This window comes from Pseudorasbora parva, chromosome 6 (assembly GCF_024679245.1).
Source record: "Pseudorasbora parva isolate DD20220531a chromosome 6, ASM2467924v1, whole genome shotgun sequence".
Lineage (NCBI taxonomy): Eukaryota > Metazoa > Chordata > Actinopteri > Cypriniformes > Gobionidae > Pseudorasbora > Pseudorasbora parva.
Genome location: NC_090177.1, coordinates 21,973,688 through 21,997,780, shown reverse-complemented (window position 1 = coordinate 21,997,780; position 24,093 = coordinate 21,973,688). Strand labels below are relative to the sequence as shown.

Here is a 24,093-nt window from a genome sequence, read left to right as displayed (position 1 = left end):
AAACATAATAAAATAAAATCTAAATCTAATAGTACAGTAACATGATATGTACAGTAACAATATGATGTTATTGAATGTCTTCCTCCTTCGCCTATTTACTGTCACTTAGAAAAATCTTTTGAGATGATAGCATGCAAATATTTGTGCTGGTCTGAAATTAAATCTAATTAAACCGGCCCTTGAAAAGGCCTTTAAATCTTAATGACCCTTTAACATTGGGTTGTCATTGGTAAACAGTGCAGCTAAAAAAAAACAAAAATTATATGTACACCTTTGACATTTATAACATTCAAGTATTATGTCATTGTTGTTAACATTTTAAATTGTAATCTTATTATGAGTAATTTTACTTCACGATAATGATACTGAAATCACATTTATTTTTGCTTTAAATAGGCACTTTAGCACTCTAGAAGGTTACAACAGTACAAAAGTAAAATCAATATATAAAGTTATGAAACTTCAATTTGCCCTCAGCCAAAAACAACTTGCCACGGAACAAATTAAAGATTCATGAGACCAAAAATTGCCCACACTACACAAGACAAGACGAATTACATCTCATGTTTAACCCCTACAGACACATCAGAGCCAGCTGCAAAAGGCAGAAGAACTAGCCGAGGTAAGGCTGTTCCAGGTGGCATTAAAGAGTGCCTGGCGATCGCCCGGATCTTACAACTTCAAAAACGTCAGATTCAATTTTTAAATAGGCGCTCTCTTTATTAATAAATTACAGATTTATGCTTTAAACAACTACATTAATGCCTAAAAAACTACACAATAGCAGTAGTATTATTTAAATTACGCGTGTTTTCTCCTCCTCAATTGACGTTTGCTGGTAGGTGCGAGATTCATTCTGGGATACCTGGCTGTCTCAAGTCCAATACTATATTCCTGCAATACCAGAGGCTGCAGTTTGAGGACAGCAGTCAAAGTCCCTTTAGGACAAGACATTTCACTCACCTATCTTTGAAATGCCTCTTGGGCACCTATTTCAGTCATGCAAATGGCAGCTCCTATCTCTTTGAATTGGGATACATTAAGTTAACCAGGCTTACGATCAAATTTCATATTTTAAAATCACCAATGATTTTTGACAATATCATAAATGTGATTACTTAAGCTCAAATAGCATTAAAAAAGCATATTTTTCAGGCTGGAGCATCCAATGTGCATGTGCAGCACTAAGATTGCGTCTCAGAATCGTTTCTATTGCAACCGGAGCATCTAACGGCAGCTGCAGTGACACAATGAGTTTGGCTCTTATTTAGAAGATTCGATTTATTTCTCCATATTGTACGTTGCACTTTCTCCCATTTATAGTTATACGAGTACACTGTCTTTCTATATAAAGTCTTTGCCGCAGTTTTAGGACCGCATTTTTTTTTTTTGTGGCAGCACCACTACCCAATTCTACTCCAACAGAGGAGACCTGATACAAACTTCAAACAAAAGATGAAAAATAGACCCACATAAATTTAACTTTTTATCACCTTTCTTTCCAGCTTATTTTTAACGTATGAGCAGGCATGACCATTTAAAACGATCTTTCTGTGTCAGCAGATATTATTTAGCTTTGCAAAAAGAGTTAATTGTGCTGCTGGATTTTGTAAACTGGTATTTGTTTTCAAATTATTAAAATGTATTAACATACTAATAAACACATGTGTGTGGTGCAAATGTTTTACTGTTTACTGCCATTTGTTAAATGTGTCATGAACTGGCTTTTTAAATTTTTTTTATACTTTTGTCTGAGATCAACTAATGATGTTCGTGTGGTTTTTACATTCAAAAACATCATAACTAATAAGTAATAGGTTATTTTCTACACTGGTTTTGAGGCTCTCTCCAAAACGCTGGGTTTTGATGGGCGTGCCACACTGGAGACTTGGAAGTAAACGCCCACGGCTAGGATTGGATAAGAATTGCATATTTAATGAGCTTAAGGTCCCCTGTCAGTTCACATGAGGGAAAGATTGAGGGAGAAGCTGCAACCGGAATAATTTTCTTGATCACAGGGCTCGTAAACGTCTTTATCAAACAAACACAAATGATTTATTTCTAATCCACCCGCGATTGATTGAACTATTATTTTATTACACATAGCCTGCAAGATCGGACCATATAAGCACGAACCGCGCGCACACACACATACACATGTGCACGCGTCGCCCTTCAAATGTCAACTCGAGTGAGAGAATAGCAAAGATCAAGAAAGGAATATTATGAGATTCATCGGCCTACCGGGCTTTGCGAGCCCTGGCCCATACGTGATTGTTTCCAGCGTGCTAAAGGTATGTTCTGTTAGACACGTACACATAAGCAAAACGATCTATAACAATGCAATAGGATTACATATAAAAACATGTTTTACTCAGATAAGTGTGTTGCACCATTGCTGTCAGATTCAAATCCAGCATCGACCAGAGATTTGTTTACAAACGATTCTGCAGTGAACTGAAGTGAACACCACTGTCTACCCCACTGAAACTTCAATAAAAATAAAATTCAACCACACATTTCTAATATTAGGATCTGTAGGAAGTGTATGCAGCGACTGTGTTCTTCCACAACCAGAAATAGCTCAATATCTTGCTATCTTCCTCCACATGTTTATTGTTGTTGACCAGCTAGATCAAGCCCTCCATGAGTCGGTGGGGGAGGCTACTGGATTAGACGTGCTGTAGTGGTGTGTTTTGTAGCGCAATGATGTAAGAATGAAGCATAGGACCGTTTGCTGAGCCTGGTGTCTATAAAAGTTTTTCTTTGACTAACAAGGAAGTTTTCAGCTCTGAAACTTAGAGGATATTCTCTCTTTCACATATCAAAAGCTCAAAGGAAAGTTGATTTTCTCAATTCACCACCCCTTTAAGTGGGCCACACATCAGACATCATCCATGCTACACAGCGTGAATTTTAGTCTCGCACATACACAGAAAATTGTCTTTCTTTCCAAGAAAACTGAATTAAAAACCTCAATATAATGGGTCATATATTGAAACAAATTAGGTTAAATATTCCAAGAGGGTTACCAACATTTATGTTTAGGGTTAGGGGTTGGTTAGGACAGTATATCAAAATACAATTAACTCATTCCTGAAATATAATAAAAGGGGCGGAGCAAGAACACATCCTGGGATTTGAACTGTTCGTGGCTAGATGTGATCTTTGAATTAGAACAGTACTTGGGCCGTCACTGATGAAGTTTCACAAGAACACAAGTTAGGACAAGAATGCATATTGAGAAACGGCTTTAGTAATCCTTAAGACATTGATTAATATCAAACACACCTGAACAAGCTAATCAATGTCTTTAAGATTACTTAGGCTGTGTGTTCACCAAAGCATTTTATCCCGAGGCTAGCATATTTTCTAGAGCCTGGCCGATTTTATCTTCTGATATGAGCCTATTGCCGATATATTGGCACTGGCGTATATGCTGCAGATCGATCGATACCACAGTTAAAAAAAAAAAAAAAAAAAAAAAAAAAAAATTTTATATATATATATATATATATATATATATATATATATATATATATATATATATATATATATATATATATATATATATATATATATATATATATATATATATATAATATATATATAAAAAAATATATATATACATATATAAATTCATATAGTTATTTGCTTAATATGACAACAGAACTTGTTATTATTCATTGTTCTTTTTTACTAAAAATTAATGTGGCCAGCATGTTCCTTAGGGTTGGGCATCGTTTTGATTTGAACAATTATTGATCAATTGATCAATTACTATTAAAATTATCTCACAAATTTTTGCTATCTCAATGTATTTTTTACAATTGGATAATATAATTGTGTTGCAATAGCTTGCACACAGCACAAGTAAGCTTGATTTCGAATGGTAAATTGAATTTAAAAAGATGAGTAAACAGTAATGAAATAAGATCAAATAAACAGATTACAAACAAAAGCACAAATAAATGCAATAGAATAGAAGATACAAATTAAATAGACTGCTTTATTTTTTCAGGTAAGTCTAACATTCCGATAAGAAACTGAATTTAAAAAATGCATAGTAATTACATTTAAAACAACATTGGATAATGTTCTTTGTAAAAAAAATTCAATAGCGTACAGATGAAACTATTAAAGTTACACATGTTGATCAGTCAAGAGCAGTGTGATCGTTTGTCTTTTTGTAGTTTGAATAACAAATGACTGCGGTCCCTTTAAGACTAACGGACGCATGGATCCTAAACACTGTTCCTGTTACTCGTTCTTCCTGAACTGTTTGCGACTGTGTTTACGTTAATACTCTTCCAGATGTGCACTGATATTTTTTTTGAGTGTATTTGACCAATAATAAGCTGGAAAAAGAAGCAAATGTTTGCACTTGTATCATGTCAGAGGCGGCTTTATTACGGTAGGCTGTGTGTGCGCTTCAGATGTGAGCACGAAATCTGCGGGGATTAGTAGAATTAATTTATGTGCAATCCCGCGCGAAATTCAGACCGATCACACACTAACACACTTTAATGAGGAAAAAGTCCAGCAGAACGCGCGTTCGCCGTGTTCAGAGGTTAACCAGGCTGAGTGAGAATATGCCGGTGTGCGTCAACTCGCTTTCGGTCGGAGAGGAGAGCGAAGCTGGTATCGATACTAAAAAAAAAACTGAGAATCGTATCGTTTCAGATATTCCAGTATCGATACCGAAATATCGATATTTTTGACAACACTACATTGGATCATTCAGAGATCCTCACTGACCTTCTGGAGAGAGTTTGCTGCACTGAAAGTAAAGGGGCCAAATAATTTGACATGCCCAATTTTTCAGCTTTTGATTTGTTAAAAAGGTTTGAAATATCCAATACATTTCATTCCACTTCATCATTGTGTCCCACTTGTTGTTGATTCTTCACAAAACAATTACAGTTTTATATCTTTAGGTTTGAAGCCTGAAATGTGGCAAAAGGTCGCAAAGTTCAAGGGGGCCGAATACTTTCGCAAGGCACTGTATATAAGCACAAGAGAATACTAATGAATGCAAACAAATATAATTTAACCCAAGAAAGGTTTCAAAGAGTGCTTAAAAAGGCAAACTTATTTTTCCTTATAATGTACAGTAGGCTATAAATATATATGAACTGATACTGATCGAAACTGATACATTTAACAAAGTTGCATTTTGCATTCAACAAAAGTCATTCATCAAGTGTGTTTTTTGTCTGGTAATTATGACATTTAACCAATATTTGAGATGTGTGAAACACTATTTGACTGAAATAGTATTAGAAATAATCTCTGAAATAATTTATGTAAAAAGACTGTTTTAAATTAAACGACTAAGATATATTGAGTTTTCTTTTGACTAAAACTAGACTAAAATGATGAGACTTTTAGTCGACTAAAACTTGACTAACTAAAAAAGATATGTGAATGACTAAATATGACTAAAACTAACAAGGGCATTTAGCACAAGACTAAGACTAAATTAAAAATAGGTGACAAAATTAACACTAGAGCGAGTGCTGACCTCAACCCGATAGAACACCTTTGGGATAAATTAGTGTGGAGACTGCATGCCAGGGCTTCCATTTTAAATTGAAAAAGTACAGTACTGTATTTTTGTAATAAAGTTCAGCACTATTTTATGTTATGTTTGTTTTCATTCAATATCCATTTTAAAAACTATTGGTAGATTAATCATTCATTGGCCAGTGTGGGCAAACTAAGTTAACGTCATTATGGACAAATCCACTATGTAGTCAACCTCTAATACATTTCGTAAAGTTGTTTTCATGATCAGCAGAACAACATTATTCACTGTAAGAGACAGAAAAGCCATTTAAAAACCTTGCTGGTTTCTTTTTAGTGTTACTGTAGCTTCTAGCATGTAAATTGTAAAAAAAAAAAAAAAAAAAACAGGTAGCAAGAAGGTAAAGACAATAGACAAGCATCTTTTAAAAAACAACAACAAAAAATAGAAAAGGCTGACTGGGTGATAAATGATGAAAGCTGAATGACAACAGAAGCATGTTTACTGTTGCTGACTAACTACTCAATTTGTAATCAGTATCCATAGTTAATGACTACTTCAGAAACCTAGGTGATTACCAGGCTCATCGAAAACAAGGCTATCACATGCAATTTCGCAAGCATTTTGCTTAAGTCTAAAAATCAATGACTTTGCAACTGAGAAGTATCCTACTACAACCTCCTTTGCAATGCAATTTACACTAATATAGCTAAACAAGTTCTGAAAAGTGTTGCCAACTATTTTCCAAGGAAAGTAGCTAAAGCCTGCCCAAAAAGTCGCTAAATGTCGCTAGATGTCACATAAAAAGTAACTGGCGTTTGTCCAAAAAGTCACTAGATTTGTCGCTAGTCGTTTTTTTTTTTTAAGTCATAAAGGGGTATGAAAAGTCGCTAAGTATAGCGACAAAGTCGCTAGGTTGGCAACAATGACTCTGAAAGATCTTGTGGGACTTGAAGTATCAACATGCTAAGTAATGTAATGTGCCACTTTCCAAACAGACTTCTCAGACATACATCAACTAAAACAGATAGTCCTGACTTGGTTGAGCTAAAGTTGAGATGTTCAAACGAGTGCAAACAAATAAAACAATGTTTGATAATGCCACAACCTATGAATTGCTTTTTTGCCTAGGCATATTCATTTAAAAATATCTATATGTTGGCTCTTAAGCCAGGTTTCACCAGGTCACATTTAAGACCTGTGCGATAAAAAAAGCATACAAAGGAAAGGCAGAATCACTCAATTACTTGCAAAGCAAATACATTTATTTAAATTGAGCATTAAATTAAAGCATGGCAATAAAACAAACAAAATGCATGATTCTTGAGTGGTATTACAATGGCTGATGTGCTATATATCTTTAATAACACGAGTGCTTAGGGTGGGAAATATGACCAAAAAAAGTGAATCACAGAAATAAGCAATTGCTTATTAAAAGTTTAAAGGTGCACTATGTTAGGGTTGTGCCGATGGACGATATCATCGTCCATCGTGATGGCTGTGCGACATGACGATGGAGAAACACCATCGTGATGCCACGCCCCCGCCCCGCTGCGAGTCTTGCGACTCAACACCAGAGTATGTGAGCGGAGTGGAGCGGCGGCAATTTCCCCTCCACGCTCTTTCTAAGCATTCAAGAATCCCTCCGCTCCAGCTCCGCTCCGGGTTCACCATCTCCTGCTCCCCGCCTTGCTCACTGAAATCAGAAACACCGCTTCACTCCGAGGAAATTTGCGGCTAATAACTGCTAAAGTATTTTAGTAAGCTCTGAAATATCACTATAAAGTTCGGTTTATAACTTGCATTAACTGAAAAAAATTATAAAAAAATAAACAATAGGAGATTAAGAGCCTAGTTTCAACGTGGTTTATTGGAACATTTGTGTGCGTTTTCCCCCACTATGCCAAACTGGCTTTATCAAAAGTGAAATATCATTGATGCTTTTTGCAGTGCAAATTTGTTTGTATGTTTGGAAGTTTGGAAAGATGAACGTTTTCATCAGTTATTTTATCTACGGATCAATACAGATTTCTGCTCATTCAAAATCATATAATAGAATATAATAACTGTATAGGCTACCTACTGGCTACTGATAATTGTATGCAGGTTAAACATCTACACAATGTTTTTGAATGCATTAGAGAGAACGATTAGCTTGTGTGTGAATAAGTGCTACCTGTTTAAAATGTGCTTTCACCCGAACATATTCAGTATGAGGTAAAAAACAAAAAGAATCCCTTAAACTTTAACATCCCGCTCATGCCCATCGCCGTGATCATCTGTATCAAGCTGGTTGTTTACCGTGTGAGTTCTGAACACTGCACTATGTGCTTATTTAAATCTTTTCGTTTCTACACATATTAGGCTACATATTCCTCATGTCTGTGAGGCGAGCCTGCTGAGTTTCAGTTTATTTGAGACGCTCTTCAGTTCATGAGCATTGAAAGTGATCGCTTCCGCGACCTATTTGCATCTTATTAATTAAATACATGCAATTGGCCGAAGAAACCTTTATTAAAATTAAGATTTAAGAACTAAGAACAATTAGTACAAAACGAAAGAAAGGCTTTTAACAAAACAAAACTTAATATTAAACTAAATATAACCACCAAAATCATTTCTGACCCACTCGCATCTTTGCACTTATAGGCTATCATAATCAGATGAAATCTAAAAATAATATTAGGCTATAATATTTAAACATAAATTAAAAACATTGTTTAATGGCTACAAGGCAAGGCAAGGCAAGGCAAGGCAAGTTTATTTGTATAGCACATTTCATACCCAATGGCAATTCAAAGTGCTTTACATAGAAATTAATTAAAACAGTGGTAACAAATGCATGAGAAAAAAAGAGTACCATATGGACGAATAGAAATTTACAACAAGTATAGTAAGCTACAGATTTATGAGCTGGATTTGAACGAACATCATTTTACCGGCGGGTTCATGAGCGCGCGCCTGCGGATTATTGAGCTGATCACACCGGCTCCGCTCCGCTCATTAGTCATTACAGACTCGTTCTCAACAGAACGCCCACGTATTCAAAAATGGTCGGGTTTAAATGGGGCTCGGGTATAAATTACAGTTAATGTGTCGGGCAGGGCCGGTCTCTTGGGTGCATTGGCTTGGGTAGGGTCGGTCTTGAATTTTTTGAACTGATCTAAGCTCTAAAATATTCGTTTTTCGTCCCCCCCGGACGATATCATCATCCATCGCGATGTTTTACTGTACACATCGTCAGCTGCCGATTTAAGTGACATCGCCCAACCCTACACTTGTAGTAATGTTGCAGCAAAATATCCAAAAACCACTAGGCCAGCGTTATATATAACTATCAGTTGAGTACTTACAATATCCCAAATGTTTCCAACTATTTGTAAATTGTGAGAAAATTGCTATTTTAACTAAGGACCGGGACGTGTCTGCATAGCGGTTGAGCGACTCGCCTGTCAATCGCGTCATATCTGCGTTTCCCTCAGTTTTATTCTGCAGAAGCGCTTTTCTCTTAGCAGTGTGAACATGTCACAGCAGCGCCAAGCGAACGCACAGAGTAACGTCATGACATCATTTTAAACACACTTAAATGTATCTAATATGATAAACAGAGCTGCTTTACCTTATAATCATGACCGGAAAAAGCGGAAGTGCGTGCGCCCGGCGACTGTGTCCCGTCCCGTCCTAATAAAAGTCCCGGTGCTCACGAGGCGGATATTTGTGTAACAATCGCTCCAGCAGCCGTGCTCAGCTCCACAACACTCGGTCCTGCTCTGCTTTACACTACAGTATCGTTAATAACTGCATCCATCAACATGATTTCTGCCCGAGTCCTATTTTCCACAGGCTGTGAGGTGAAGACCACATGTCCCAAGATATTGCGTTCAAACTTGGGATCATCAAACTATGCCTTTGTTTTGAATAGGCGACCTCTAGTGGACGGAATGTTGCATAGTGCACCTTTAAGTAATTAACTTATAATAAGTATATATTTTATTACTGACCATTTACTTAATTACTTAATCAAGTAATTGGTCAGTAATAAAATATATACTTATAAACAAATGGCAATAGGACAAATAAATACAACAAAAAGATACAGATACAAAAAGTGCTTTAAGTGTAAATGCCGTTTTCCTCATTTGTTTTGTTGTTTGTTTAACATTAACACACAGACAGTAGCGGTATAAGCTATATTAGATTGACTTCACTTTGAGAAGTTACTAATGAGCAGATCCAATACTTACAGAGTCTGACACACGTCCAAAATTGTATTCAAGTTCTTATATGGACATATGCATAATGTGTGCATGTGATCGTTTAAGAGTTATGAGCCTAGAAATAACACATTCGGTACTCGCAAGAACGCTGAGAAGCAAAGACACACAGTCTGACAACAGAGTTCATGGTTTATCACTTTACGAGTTTATTAACTCTTTTTAGTGCTATCGGTTATATCATACTTTTTTTTGGTCATTATGCAAGGTGGTGAGAAAGATTTGTCTTCGCTTTCACGATCGCAAACTGGAAGAACTCGAGAACTGTCAGCTGAAGAATACAATTTGTTTTATGCGTCTGTGGTACAAACCGAAAGAGACTCCCGACTCGTGCCAATATCACGAAAGCTGATTGGCTGCAATATAAGAGGCATGTTGGTCTCATTTGTAGTTGTAATAAAGCGAGCAACAGTTGGACAAGTGAAAGAAAGAACTACAACACTTTGGAATAAACACACACGCGTGTTTCAGTATTTCAGTGAGCATTAGAAGTAGCATTACATGAATGTAGGAAAATTAAGACCGGTTTAAAATTATTTAAGACCTAGAATTCAAAATTTCCGCAAATTTAAGACTTTTTAAAGGGGTCATATAATGGCATTTTTGTACAAGTTAATATGATTATTTAGTGTCTAAATGAAAATTTTAATAAAAAATTCTCATTAGTATTGTAAGAAAACACTCATTTTACCTGGTCAAAAACAGCTGTTTTCAGCAAGCCGTTCTCGTGCATAAATCGTGCTTTAAATGCTAATGAGCTTTGCTCACCCCGCCCCTCTATTCTGTGGGGTGACACACACACAAACACACACCCGGAGTGTCGCCAGTGACAACAGTAGAGCCAAAAGAATGGCCACACGAGTCTCTGAGGAGATCTGTGCAACTTTAGCAATATGAACCGGTGTCTGACAACGGGACAAGACGACAGCTTCAACAAAATGCGACAATTAAAGGTCCCATTCTTCGCGTGTTTTCGCAGCTTTGATTATGTTTACAGTGTGCAATATAACATGAGTTCATGTTTCACTTGTAAAAAACCCCAGTATTTTTCACACAATTTACTTATCTGTGTACCGGTGTTTCCTCTGTTCTAAAAACGGCCTGATGATTTCCTTGTTCTATGAAGTCCCTCCGTCAAAAATACGTAACGAGTTCTGATTAGGCCAGCGCTTCCCGCGCTGTGATTGGACAGCAGCTTAGCACGTTGCCCGGAAAGGTCCCGCCTCTTATCATAACGGGTAGATACGTGCGCTCAATGTTATTGCAAAAATGTCTATATTGCCATATCAATTTGAGTCGGAATCAGACCCGGAGAATATCGAAGAGAATTGATTACAACCTGCTCAGGAAAGACTTTTGCAGGATGTTTCAGAATGGTAAGCTGTCTATTCAGTAGTTTAAACTGATCATTACAAACACCAACAATCGATGGTGTCTGAATTAATTACTACACTTTTATATGCTAAGTTTTTCAGATTAGTTTCAATTACCATCTAACGTTAGTTAACAAAGCTAAACAGCGTTGCACTTTGTGTCATGAGTTACATAAACTGTTAAACGGACCGACTTTAATAAAATACACTAACCGGTTGTGGTCCATAACAACAAAGAGGGAACTGCTTCATCTTTTAAGAATAATCTTTCTGCGAATCCGGCATTAAACTGATTGATATTGAGGAAGAAGTCCTCAGCAAAATGTGCTGCACATAGTTTTAAATTGTGATAATTATTTTCCGGAACCGAGTTAACCATAAACTGTAGCCATTGATCTCTACGTACAGCGTCCGTGGGAAGGCCAAACAAAGGTGATTTGACTCCGGGGTGAAAATAACAGCGTTTCAATGGCATGGCGACAAACACTCTACAAAAACAACACTTCCTATTCTCGACCTGCGAGAGCAAAAGGACAACGCCCCCGAATTTGCGTGTTCTTGTGGGCGGAGGGTAGCCTAGAAATCTAGACGCACCCTAGCGGCAGCAAATTTAATTTGCCCGCAAGTGTGGTCTAGCAACTCTCAATTCCTATCTGAGCTGTATTCCTCAGAATCTGGACGGCCCAATCACATCGTGTAGGCTATAGAGTCGGCGGGCGGGGCCATAATGACGACGGCCGAGTTGCGTTTGCGTGCTTCTAGCAACACAGTCTTCTAGTAAACACAGAAACTGGCGAACGGCGGCGGTCTTTCGAATCAGCTCTGCCCGCGCCTCCGGAAGACTTGGAGTTAAGCTTTCCTCTGAGAAAAGAACAAAGAGCGGCACTGAAGTCATTCTTAAAAAGGGAAGATGTGTTCGGAGTTTAGCCAACCGGATACGGTGAATGTTTAATCAGTCAGCGAGCTCCCCTTCACCGTCGTTGCTCCGGTTGGTTGTACCGCTATCCTATCGCGTGCAGAGGGAGTTTGAAAGACAACCGTTTATCCCGCCCCTCGGACTGAGCCCTGTCTATGGTGAGTTTCCAGACCAAACATCTTGATGTGGGTCTGGCTTGTCAGGCTAGGCGGAGGGTTCATCAACAAAGGTTTTAGTTGCGTCATTAAAGCAGGAAGTGCAGGGGTGTAGTCCAAACCGGCCGTTCGCTGTAAGCTTTGAAAGGGAACTTCTGTTAAATAAAATATCTCGCTTGGCATTGAACTTTGAGCTTTATAATTTTACAGGTATTATTTATGCTCTAACAGCAACATTACACACTAACTAAATTTTGAAAGATGGAATCGCAAAGAATGGGACCTTTAAGGCTAAAAAGGACGTTTCTTAATGGTTGGTTAACGTAATGTCACTGATCTGTCTTCATGAACAGGCAGGGTAACGTTAGCAATGAATGCTATGTGTTTACTGAAGTTTACATTAGCTCATTGACAGATTGATGTTACAGCTAATGCCAATAAAAACTTTTTTTCTGTAAATGTCGGCTTGTCAGTGATGCTTAACGTTATCAATGCAGTGTAATAACTGTTACAACACAATTTATTTATTTTTTGACAGTAATTTATAAACCATCTACATAATTTAGCTTATGTTAGTTACCACGTCCATGTTAACTTTTAAACCGGCATACACAGTTTGTAATAACACAACCATAACGCGTTGTTCATTATAAAAGTGCGATTATGAATTATATTGAGAACGTCATATATAGAAAGCATGCCGTAATGTAACTTACCCACTTTAGTCGCATTCAACTACTCACTGGTGAGAAATGCTTCACGGTTCGCGCAGACATAAAAACATTGACGAAAACAAAACTCAGCCACTGCGTCTTGAGCGGTTTGGATTTAGGAACATCAGAATGACTGCTGTGTTCATTATTACACCCAAGATCAGTACACTACAATCGCTTAAACACCATTCTGCTCCAGCCTATTCACAATGGCAGACTGTGACAGAGCTCGCTCAGGGCGGATCTGAGATGAAACTGCTTGTCAGTCAACAGTCGTGGGAGGGGTGTCGGGCTGTGTGACGTCGCATGGCCGAACGGCTCGATTTGAGACAGGGGAAAACATAAGGAGATTTAAAAAAAACAAAAAAAACACTTGATGGATTTTTATCATTATAGGATGGTTGTGTACAGGCACTGCCAACACATTTCCATTCAATCAGCTTGTAAAAGTGCATGTACCATTATATGACCCCTTTAAGGCCATACATTTTAATTTAGAAATTTGAGACTTTTTAAGACCCCGTGGGAACCCTGTATTTTAACAGAAAAACGCTTACACTTCACAGAAGAATTTAGTGCTAATCTTTAAAAGAAACAGGGCTCAACAATAAGGATGATACACAAGGGAATTTTGGTCCAGTTCACTTAGCCTTTGGAAATTAAATTGTTGGATATTTTCCATCCATTTTTATGCATTGCAAACTTAAATGTTTGATTTTCTGTGATGCAATCTAAATCTACATTGCTGTTGCAAATTCTGCTGATTTCTCAGAAAGATAATGTTATCTAGTGGGCTAACAGATAAGGTGTTGTGGAAACTGCAAAAATTACTTGTGATTACTTGTGTCTTAAACCCTATAAAGCTTAAAATGCAAACTATAAACTAATGTTTTGTATCATGCCATAATTTTCTAGCAAAAGTGTGATCATGAATTTATGTGTAACATTTAATCAATGATTACATCTTAAATATCATTATATAATTATATAAATTAAACAGAGCAATTCCAAAATAATTGCTAAAAAAAAAACGCATTATAGTTTTGCCAGTGAAAAAATCTGAAATTGATGTTGAGCTCTGACAAATATTTTACATCAGGCAAATTTGCTGCCATAGATACGCTAATGAGATGCACCAAGATGATTCACTGCACTTACCTTCCACTGCCACTACTGCTGGTGCTGCTGACGGAGTCAGAGCTGGAGGAGCGACTGTGGGATCCTGAGCCACTGCGGGAGCGTGCCGGTCGCGCTGCCTGACTCGACAGCCTCTGTGGTGATGGATTGTGTGATTGTGAAGAGTGTGGTGATCGACTGCGACTGTGGTGGTATGTCCTATCTCCTCGTCTGCCTCTTTCTTCTCTGTATAAATCTCGATGGACCACGCTGGCGAGTGTGAAAGCTTCACGGGCACGGGGCTCATAGCGAGTCTCTGTGGTCTCAAAACGACTAGGGCTCCGGCTTCGTGAACCATAGTACACAATACCTCCCGGTGTCGAGCCGCCACTTCCCACTCCGGCAGTGCTGCTACTGCTTCCACCAGCACTGCTGCTTCCTGCAACGCTCCCTGCAACACCTACGCTGGCTGCTGATGAGTTGCCTCCAATGCTGCCACTGGCAGAACTGGTACTCCCGCTGGCTCCACTGAGGGCCCGGTCCCTAGAGTCTCTGTAATAATCAGTCTCATAGTGACGCTGGCGATCGAAACTACTGGTGTTGCTGCTGCTACGCTCATGGTGTCCATAGGAACTGTGATCATAAGATCGCTCCCGACTGTCCACAGCCCTACATGACAAGGAAAGGGATGGAGGATGGCAAAGAAAAATGGAAAGAATGATATGAATGTTAATTTCATCCCTGACAGGTATACAAGTCAACTGACATGCGTTGAAGAGGTGATTTAATCAAAAAATATAGACTGCAAGTGCATGTTGAAAAGATGCTGTCTTAGATTTTTCCTTTTATTGTAGCATTTAATACAAACATTGATACCAGGACATTTTGGGGGGGATTTTGGGAAGTTTCTTGCAATTTACTCTTTTTGCATTTTTGAAATCATACTGAATCCAAAGAAAACAAAGGGGGAGAAAAATATGCATGACAAAAGTCATGCATGCCATGGTCAGTCACACTCCAAGTTACACAGGGTTTGGGGGGGGGGGGGGCAGAGATAAAACATTTTATAATGACAGTTTACAATTTTAAGATAGTTCAAATGAACTTTTTTTTTTTTTTAATTCATAAAAATACTTTTTTTTGTCTTTTTAGTGAAAAATTACAAATACATTACCCTTACTGAAAATTCAGTTTGGATTTTTTTTATCTAATTAGATCCAGGTAATTCATTCTGTATTACCATGAAAATAATGAAGCAAATATGTCTTTTGATTACAAATTCTAGACCTCCTATTTTCCCGTTCCCTCCTATAATAGCATGACTGTGCATTACTGCTTCATTTAATTAATTTTTCATTAACTAAGAGTAATGAAGTTTAATGAATGCAATGAAGTCATTGTCAAAGAATAAAATCAAAGCCACAGGTAAGGTTATAAAAACTCAATAACTCAAAATTATTTTGGAATAAAGGTCTTTTGCAATTATACAGTCCAACATTATTTGTTCTGGTCATGCTGTAGAATAATGATTCATGTGGAAAGTGATTCTAAACCATGCTTTGCTTTTTTAAAGAGGAACAAAATAAACCCTAAAAAAGGGGAACGAGTGATGGGGATGCTATGATAAGCTAGGCTAGCCTCACTTTAAAAGCCATTTTGAAATGCCCGAAGATTGTATTTTCAGTAGCCCTTTTCAAACTATTAAAATGTAAATGCAACCATTCCATAACCTTTCTTAAGTCAAATAGCTTGAGATATTTTTAATTTGCTGAAAAATAAACGGTAACAGAAAATTATATTTTTAAACTGATGAATTCTGGTAATTTTATAAAACATTACTGTTTTAAATGGAATATATATAGATTGTTCAGTACCTTCGATTGATAAGCCCTTGGGTATTTTAATAAATTATTAAACTATAAATAAAAGTGATTATTTCATTTACTTTTTTTCTAACTAAATATCTTCAGTGTGTGAAAATATTAATATGCAACAATTCATGAGAGGTAGTCTATTACAAGTGTAGTGTTTTTAGGCATGGCAAGAAGCATTTTGCCTAATATCCCCTTAACCTCACAACAGAGCCACCAACCAATAGTTACATTTATTAATAATAACAATAATAATAATAATAATAATAATGTTGTTGTTCATCATACAGCATACATCTGTTCTTTAGAAAAAATATTATTCCGCAAATATACGGACCACTGAAGATTAATCACTGTATGGCAACATAGCACATTTACAGAACAATATATTAGCCATTTATAATATGAGTAAATTCTGTCATTTCCAACTAAAAGGTTAACTGACAAATTAAACTTAAAGTTTTAGATAAAGCTTCTCCAGAATAAGTATTTGTTAGTCATTTACAATGAGTGATAGTGAGCATGTAGCAACAAATCCGACCTAGTTAATCGGTTTGGTTTCTATTAGAAAAAGATGCTTTTGTTTAGTGAAAGCCAGCTGTGTAACTTGACTGTGATCAACCTTTACAGTACATATAGTCCACTCCTGTAATTTCCACAAGAACTGACAAACAGTGGTGAAACATTGCATCACAACACTCCACAGCTCATTTGCCATCTCCTCCATTTCCATAGAGCTGTAATGTGTTTGGTCAGCTTTGCTGTATTCTTTAAAGTCATTTCAACCTTTTTTTTTTTGGTGATATGCCTCAAACACTATTCAAATTAATCACGTAGGTAAAGCAGAGAGGCAAAAAGCCAGGGAGTGTGAAAAAGAGTGAGAATCAGGAAAGGGACAGCAAAGTGAGGTAAAAATCTGCAAATGCCAACAAGCTACTAAAAACAGCCTGTTTAACAGCTACATCTGTTAGTGGGAGATGGAAAAAAGACAGGGGATCAAACTAGGGGTTAGAGAACAGCTAATATACACAGGGCAGAACATACCAACCTTTTCAGACAGCGGTAACCCGACCTACAATTCCAAATACAATTTAGGGAGACAGAACTTTGTGAGCAAAAAAGGGGGTTAAAAATGTAGAATGTAAAAATGGTAAGAAAAAAACCAACGAAGTAATCCTTATCTTTGAGGATCCAACATAATAGTTCGGCCAAAAAAAAATCCATGCATCTTAAAAAATAAGTCAATATCAATATGGGAAAAGCATATGGAGGTAAACGTCAGGAGGTAGAATGTCCAATCAGATTCAATGCAAAGAATCCCCATCAGATCAAAAACAGGCTGGAGAAAGAAGTCCAAAAACATAAATCCATAATTTGGTTCTTCATACAGAATAACTTATTTTATTTATTTTCTTTAGTCCTTTGAAACAAAATGTATCTGGATTTTTTTTTAAATATAAAAATGTAAATTTGTTCTGCATGATGCCTCTGAGTCTTTAAATCCCTCTTCGGTGCAGTTCAAAAATGTATTGGAATCTTATCCTGCCACCTCCTGACGGCTGAAAACAGTTCACTTCCCAGATATCCCATCAGAACAAGGTACCAGTGTTCTAACCACTGTGACATTAATAATCCAAGTCAACTCAGAAAACATGGGTATTCGATCAATGTTTTACAAATCCCAGTGGAATCTTCATTGATGTTTGGAAAAAGAGATCAATAATCCATTGGCATTGGAATAGTCCATTAGAAGAAGCCGACTTTCATCTTAGTTATAGTGTATCCACAGTCTGCTGTAGTTCCAGATCCGGTATGGGGCTTTGTAATCCACTGGGATATTTCACATCCATAGTGAGAAGTCTTCAGCCTCACAACAGCAATACCTCCATGCTTTACTTTGTGAATCCAAAAATTAGTTAATTCTTCAGGAAAGTAGACAATATACTATTTTAAATCCATTCTTTTTTTTTCTTTGGCGTTTAGGGAAAAAAAGCAAAAATGAACTTAAATGGTCTATAAATAAGTAATGAATAAACAAAGAGATTTGCTCACTGTGTTTCTGTCACATTCTACCATGTTGATCAATGGCAGAAGTCTCCCATGTAATTAACAGCAAAACCCTAACACCACAAATAATCCCAAAAAAAGGGAAAAGAAATTGTAGCGATAGAATATCCTTGTCATTGGGTAATATTAATCCAGTGTGATTAAGAATCCACAGAATATCATCCAGAGTGTTCCAGATCATCGATGGGAAAGAACTGATCCTAAACCACCCATTTCATTAATCCAATTACCAATCAATGGGTCTTAATTGATCAACACCGTAATCATGTTACAATAACAGAGTAAAAAACATGAAGTAAGACATTAATCCACCTTGGGCAGTACAGTACTCCAGAACAGGGCAATTCCAGGTAAGGCCTTGGTCACGGATGCGCTCTAGCTTCCAGAAATCCCGGAATATTTTGATATCCAAAACATGCCCTGGATTCTCTTCGCAGCGATATCCAACTCTGAGAGAATCCCCATGCAGAGGCACGCTAAGCTCTACATAATGATTATGAATTTCGATGCATGTTCACCATGCTTTGAGAAACTTCAAAACTGGCTCATCTTTACACGGTGAGCGATGACAGACCTCAACCATCAAAGTGTGATGCCCAAATCACTACCCTCCAGTGTGTTCACTTAATTTCCCACATGTCCCCCGCCCCCAAAACAATAAATTAGCCCAATTAATGACGGAAATAATTGGGAGGGAGAGATGAGTTACAAAAAACGAATGGTCCCCCTGCCTTCAGAAAAACTATGTCCACTTACCCGTCTAGTCTGCGTTCAAAGCGTCCCTCTCTGCTGTGGAGTGACACAGGGGGCCCATACACAGGGCCCCCCGCCCCCCTTGTGAACCCTGAAACATCCCGCCCACGAGTGGCTATGGACAGGCTATCATCCAGGCCTCGAGCTGCACTGGGAATAGTTCCTGGCTCATTGTAATCAGTGCGTAGGTCCCTGTCTCCCATCTTGTTGACAGAATTATGAGCTTTCTGAGCACTCTTAATGTCCACAAAATCCACAAAAGCTGCCACTCCACCCTCTGATCCACGTTTTGGGAGGACCTTGACACTCTCCACACGTCCATACCTTAAAAAAAAAAAGAAAGAGCAAGAAGGGTATTTACTAGTAGCCAACACAAATGTATGGCATGATACTTGCAGTCAATTATGCTGATATGAATAACCATTACGCTTACTGCCAATCTGCAAAGACTTGATTTCTCAAAAGAAAGGGTGAAAACAAACCAGTGTGCCAGTCATTTTGGGCAATATGTAAATAAGTTGATTCAAATAAAAACAGCCTTCTGCATCACCACACAAAGATTAACCACTGTATGAGTAACATTAATACATGCCAGAAAATAAATCCCTTCATTTGAATAGATCCAATAATTATGACAAGAAAACAAATATCAGATTTTGATGGCCTGTTTCTGGCACACCACAGCATCGTAAAAACAAAACAATCAAAAAACATAGCATCTTCTCTTCCTTCAGTGTTTTTGTCAAATCAGTAAAATGTCACAATTCTGTCAAATCATTCAGGCTTGAAATTTAATTGTAACTTACATCCATTTTGAGAGTTTTTTTTCTTCCTTTTCTGTAAAATCATAGTGTTTACATAAGCTACCCTTTATGTAAATACACAAATACTACACATTAATTTGCTGTCAGTCATTAAAACACTAAACAAAACATGTAAATAGATGACGTGTACATAAGGGTTAAAACAACACTTGGTAAGCAAGCAAAGTATGAAAATGAGTAATAAACAATAGGCATTCTAGTGGGTGCTCTAGGTGAGCAGCTGTCTGACACACCAGTTCTCACACTCACTACACAATCTCCGTCGCCATTTTACAAACCTATTCACACTGCTTATTCATTCTCCCGTCCCCCATCTTCAATAAGTACCTCTGCCGCACTGACCTGAGCTTTGACAGTCACCGTGCACAAATCACATGTTTCATAAAGGTATTATATAGCTGTATTTCTCTCCTGTATGTATATCAGAAAACTATTTATTCTTTAATACTGCACACAAATGAGCATGAGCATGTTTTTATTAAGTTCCCGTTCAAAGGGTGACCGTTATTACCACAATTCAAAGCTAAATAGACAGACATTTGAACAAAAGGCAGCCATAGAGACAACAAAGCGCTTGGTCCGAGATGAATAAATTATTTACTCAAATCTATATAAGGTTCTCTCATACTAGTGCCTGTCTCCCTCGACTGGCAAAGTAATTTCTTACGATAGTGATGTCTAGTGTTATGGTCATAAACTCCAGCCTTCATCTCCAACACAATACAGGAGGCTATACAAAAACACCATTATAATAAGTTCGATCATCACACTTGCATTTTTTAAAGACTTACGTTAGTGTTTTGGTTGTGCGTACGTGTGGGTAAGTTAATGAATGTGGTCAAGTCGTTAGACAGTCTTTAGTGACGGTCGGCAATTGTATATGTATAGCGCTTAGAATCCACTTTGCTTCAAGGCAGCTTTACAAAAAAACGTTTATGTTAATGTCAGTGTTTATAATATCTCAGTGTCCATGCATTTTAGCAGATCAAAGATCGGTAATAGTTTACATACTACTGAGAAGATATAAACAATCATTAATTGACGTTTGTTATAGTATCTCTTTATGCGAGTATATGTTGATAAAGTTTGATATGTTTCTTTATACAACTGCATGTAAAGACCTGGGCGATAATATAGTTTGCATTTTATAAACAATAACGTCAGATGTGATCAAAGTGTAATATACAATATTGCGATGTCACTAAGAAATCTCGAGATCAAGAAATATTCTCACCATTTAATTTAAACAAACCGTGTTATTCTGATTTTGTAACCCGTGAATTCAGTGAAAAACGAAACCTGAATCCATACAGGTCAGACATTGGGATAAAACCCCTCAGGACAGGTATGTGGGAGCAACGTGCAGACACGATGGGTTCGAATGCCGTTTTATATATTCTAAAAACAATTAAATTAATTTCTTGTTGCCATGAAATTGTCACATCACCGCCATACACAAACTTCTGACTGACAACTTGAAACGTCCGATTGGTGCAGCAGTAGGAACTGTCGCCACATGTTCATAGACTAGCATAATGATAATTTGCAGGTTGGTCATGAACAATTTCATACATTAACTCTTAAAAGTATCCCCACGCTGATATTGTTTGACTTCTTATAGACGCAGCCACGGTCATCGCTTGCCTGCCATTCATGACATCTGAGCCGAGAAGGCTCAAAAAAAAAACAACACCCACTGTAATGCCTTTAGTAGTATACACCATTTAGCCCATTCAACTCGCTCGCAGTATTTTTTCAGTCATCCAACTACAGACGTTATACATTTAAGTTGTGCTACGGACATCTGGGTTGCAAATTAAAGCAAACTTAAGCCAATATTTATGCAGCTACAAGTAATGCGCTTGAATGCGACCCTCCGTGCTAATTAGCAACCTAGCGACGACTGCGACTCTTGAAAGCTAACTCACTAGCAAGCGTACGTTAAGTGAGCAAAAACAAGCGAACTCAATAGCAGCGTTGCTGCGAACTTTGTGGCACACATTTAAGGTGTTAAACTCTGCACCGGTGTGCTGCTATTGTTTCCCCCAAAACACTTGAAGGAAAGCACATTGCTGGATGTTGTCTCGCTCTCACAAATCGTCACTTACCGTTTGAAGTGCTCGACAATTTTTTCCTCTCGTACATTTTCTGGTAAATTCCCCACCCATAAATGTCTGGTTTCCCGGACCATACTGCGTTTTTGTGTCCCCCGATCATACAGAAGATTTTACTGAGTTAAATCCGACTGAATGTGTGTTACGGTGGGGCGAGTAGTTATTCCTCTGACTCGACACTCCGATTGGACCCGCTTGCACTTGAAAGCTGTGTTGACTGCGAGAGCCTGAACCTTGCTGTCGAGGAGCGCGCTCCGGTTCTTGACGAGATCGCGCATATGCAATGAGCACTCGGAATACCACATGGATCAAATCGGATAAGACATAGTTTATTGATTTTCACCGTTAAGAGTTTGAATGTGTATGCGTTGGATTTGTGCTCTGGTTAGGTTGCAAGGTAAACGTCAGATAGTTCCATTTGCTTAAGTTTGACAGCCTATATTTGTAGAACAGGACTTTAACTATGCAAGTTAATCATAATCTTGGAGTGTGTACAATGTGTATGACTTGTGGTGTACCGCAAACTATTCATGACTCAGTGGTTGGACGGTGTTGACAGTGTAGCTTCAGTATTGCTGCTTTGTATACGTTTTGCACATCCATTTGTTTTCCCAACATCCAGGTGGGAACGGTCTGTTTGATATACGACTCACAAGTCAAAACAAAATACGAAATCACGAGTGCCTATTACAGAATTTAGACAACTGGACTATTAATCTCTCCAGATAGTCTAATAATAGTTCCACTTGTATTTGTGGGAGTTTATGGTCAGACTACAAAGACTAGAACGATGTCTTTTTACATGATTAGTTATTGAAAAGACAAGCATCTCGTCGAATGTAAGCTTAATAATTAATGACAGTGCAGCCCGTTTACAACAAGGATCAACTGTCCAACATTTAAATAAGAATTAGTAACCAGATTGTGGCAATCAATACTGTCTTGGAGAAAAAGCCCAGATAACGCCCAATCATATAACATTTCCTTATTAAAACAAACATTTGACTGTTTTCCAAATATGCACGAGGAGTAGGTCTTGGTTCACGCATGCGCCAGAATGCGGCAAAACAGGGACCGCAATGGATGAATCGCGCGTGCGCTTTATACGCCCACATGGAGTTTTGACAAAGAGCAATTACATACCCTCTGACTGGCAGAAAATTCTGGAACTTGTACTGAGGTGGAGCTGGTTCTCAAGCAAGCCACATCGTCTTCAGATTCAGTCTTGAGTCTTCACAGGAATTGCATGGACTTTCTGGATCTGCCTAAATCCCTATTATTTATGGAATTTAAGTAATAAAATATAAATCGTTGACAGTGCTTTTGGGATTGGATTTGGGATTGATTGCACATTGGAAATACAAATGCGCACTTAAGGCCTATACAGTGTGGTTGCATGTTATACAATAAATGAATCCCCTGGATACTTGGACAACAAATTTTCCTTTTTTTCCACCGCTCCTAAACAACTCAAGACGATGTGGCAAACTTCTAAGGACATGAAGACATTTACTGCTTTACTAAATTGCTTTAAAAAAAATATATAATAATTGTAATCTATGTATTCGACAGAGGAAAGGACGGGTTTGTAAACATAGGGGGCAAAATGTGGAATGCGTTTGAGAGAAATGTTTGTCCATGTATGAGCGCATGAAAACATCCTGCACAGCCTCAACAACGTAAATTAAACGCACAGATTTAAATACCATGGCGATTTACGCGTTACAATAGAGCACATGCACACTCGATTTTCTTGATAGTTCAGTTGTTACTTTTTGGCGCCAGTTATAAAAAAAAAATGTATTCTAAATATGACGCCATTTTGAGCAAAACCAAGTGTAGACAAAAACATCACAACAAAAGAAATGACTGCGCCGCGGCCATTTTGTTTCCAGTGGAGCTATTTTGGGTTCAAGTTCAGCTTAACATCCTTAGCGCTTGGGTGCTGCTTCCAAGGAATTGACGGAACTAAATTGTTATAGGGCTCAAAATACGTCAGAAGCCACCACGTAATTAGTTTGTGGGTGTAATTGCTATTTTAAACCGTTTTTGCTATATTAGTTAGGCTATCGATGAATAATAATTTGACAACAACTAGGCTATTTGATGAAATCAAGTCCTCATAGATAAAAATAAATAAAAAATAGCCTAATATTGTGATAAGAACTGAAATGTAGTTCCGTAACGTTTGGACATTTTTGTGAGAAGAAAAAAAAATCAACCGTTCTAATACAGGCTAACGTTACTCGGATTAAACAAAATAATGTAGGCTATAGGCCTAGCAATTTAGGTGTAGATGAAATTGAATTCACCATATGCATACAGTTAATGATTAGCCATATTTATTTTGATGGAAGGCATTCATGCAGTAGGCCTACTAAAATAACATG

The 24,093-nt window shown here is 37.6% G+C and overlaps 1 protein-coding gene across 2 annotated transcripts in view; it reads right to left on the bottom strand.

Annotated features, from left to right (window-relative positions):
- spen (spen family transcriptional repressor) overlaps positions 1-23,955 on the bottom strand; it is a 53,191-nt gene extending 29,236 nt beyond the window's left edge. Inside the window, exons 1-3 of one of the 2 annotated variants that reach the window (XM_067446206.1) lie at positions 21,698-23,955; positions 18,769-19,089; positions 14,117-14,743 (exon numbers count right to left, since the gene is read on the bottom strand). In XM_067446206.1, coding sequence (XP_067302307.1) covers positions 14,117-14,743; positions 18,769-19,089; positions 21,698-21,780 — 1,031 coding nt within the window. In that variant the 5' untranslated portion in view covers positions 21,781-23,955. The other variant, XM_067446207.1, reaches the window with a different exon arrangement.
- Positions 23,956-24,093: the final 138 nt, after the last annotated feature.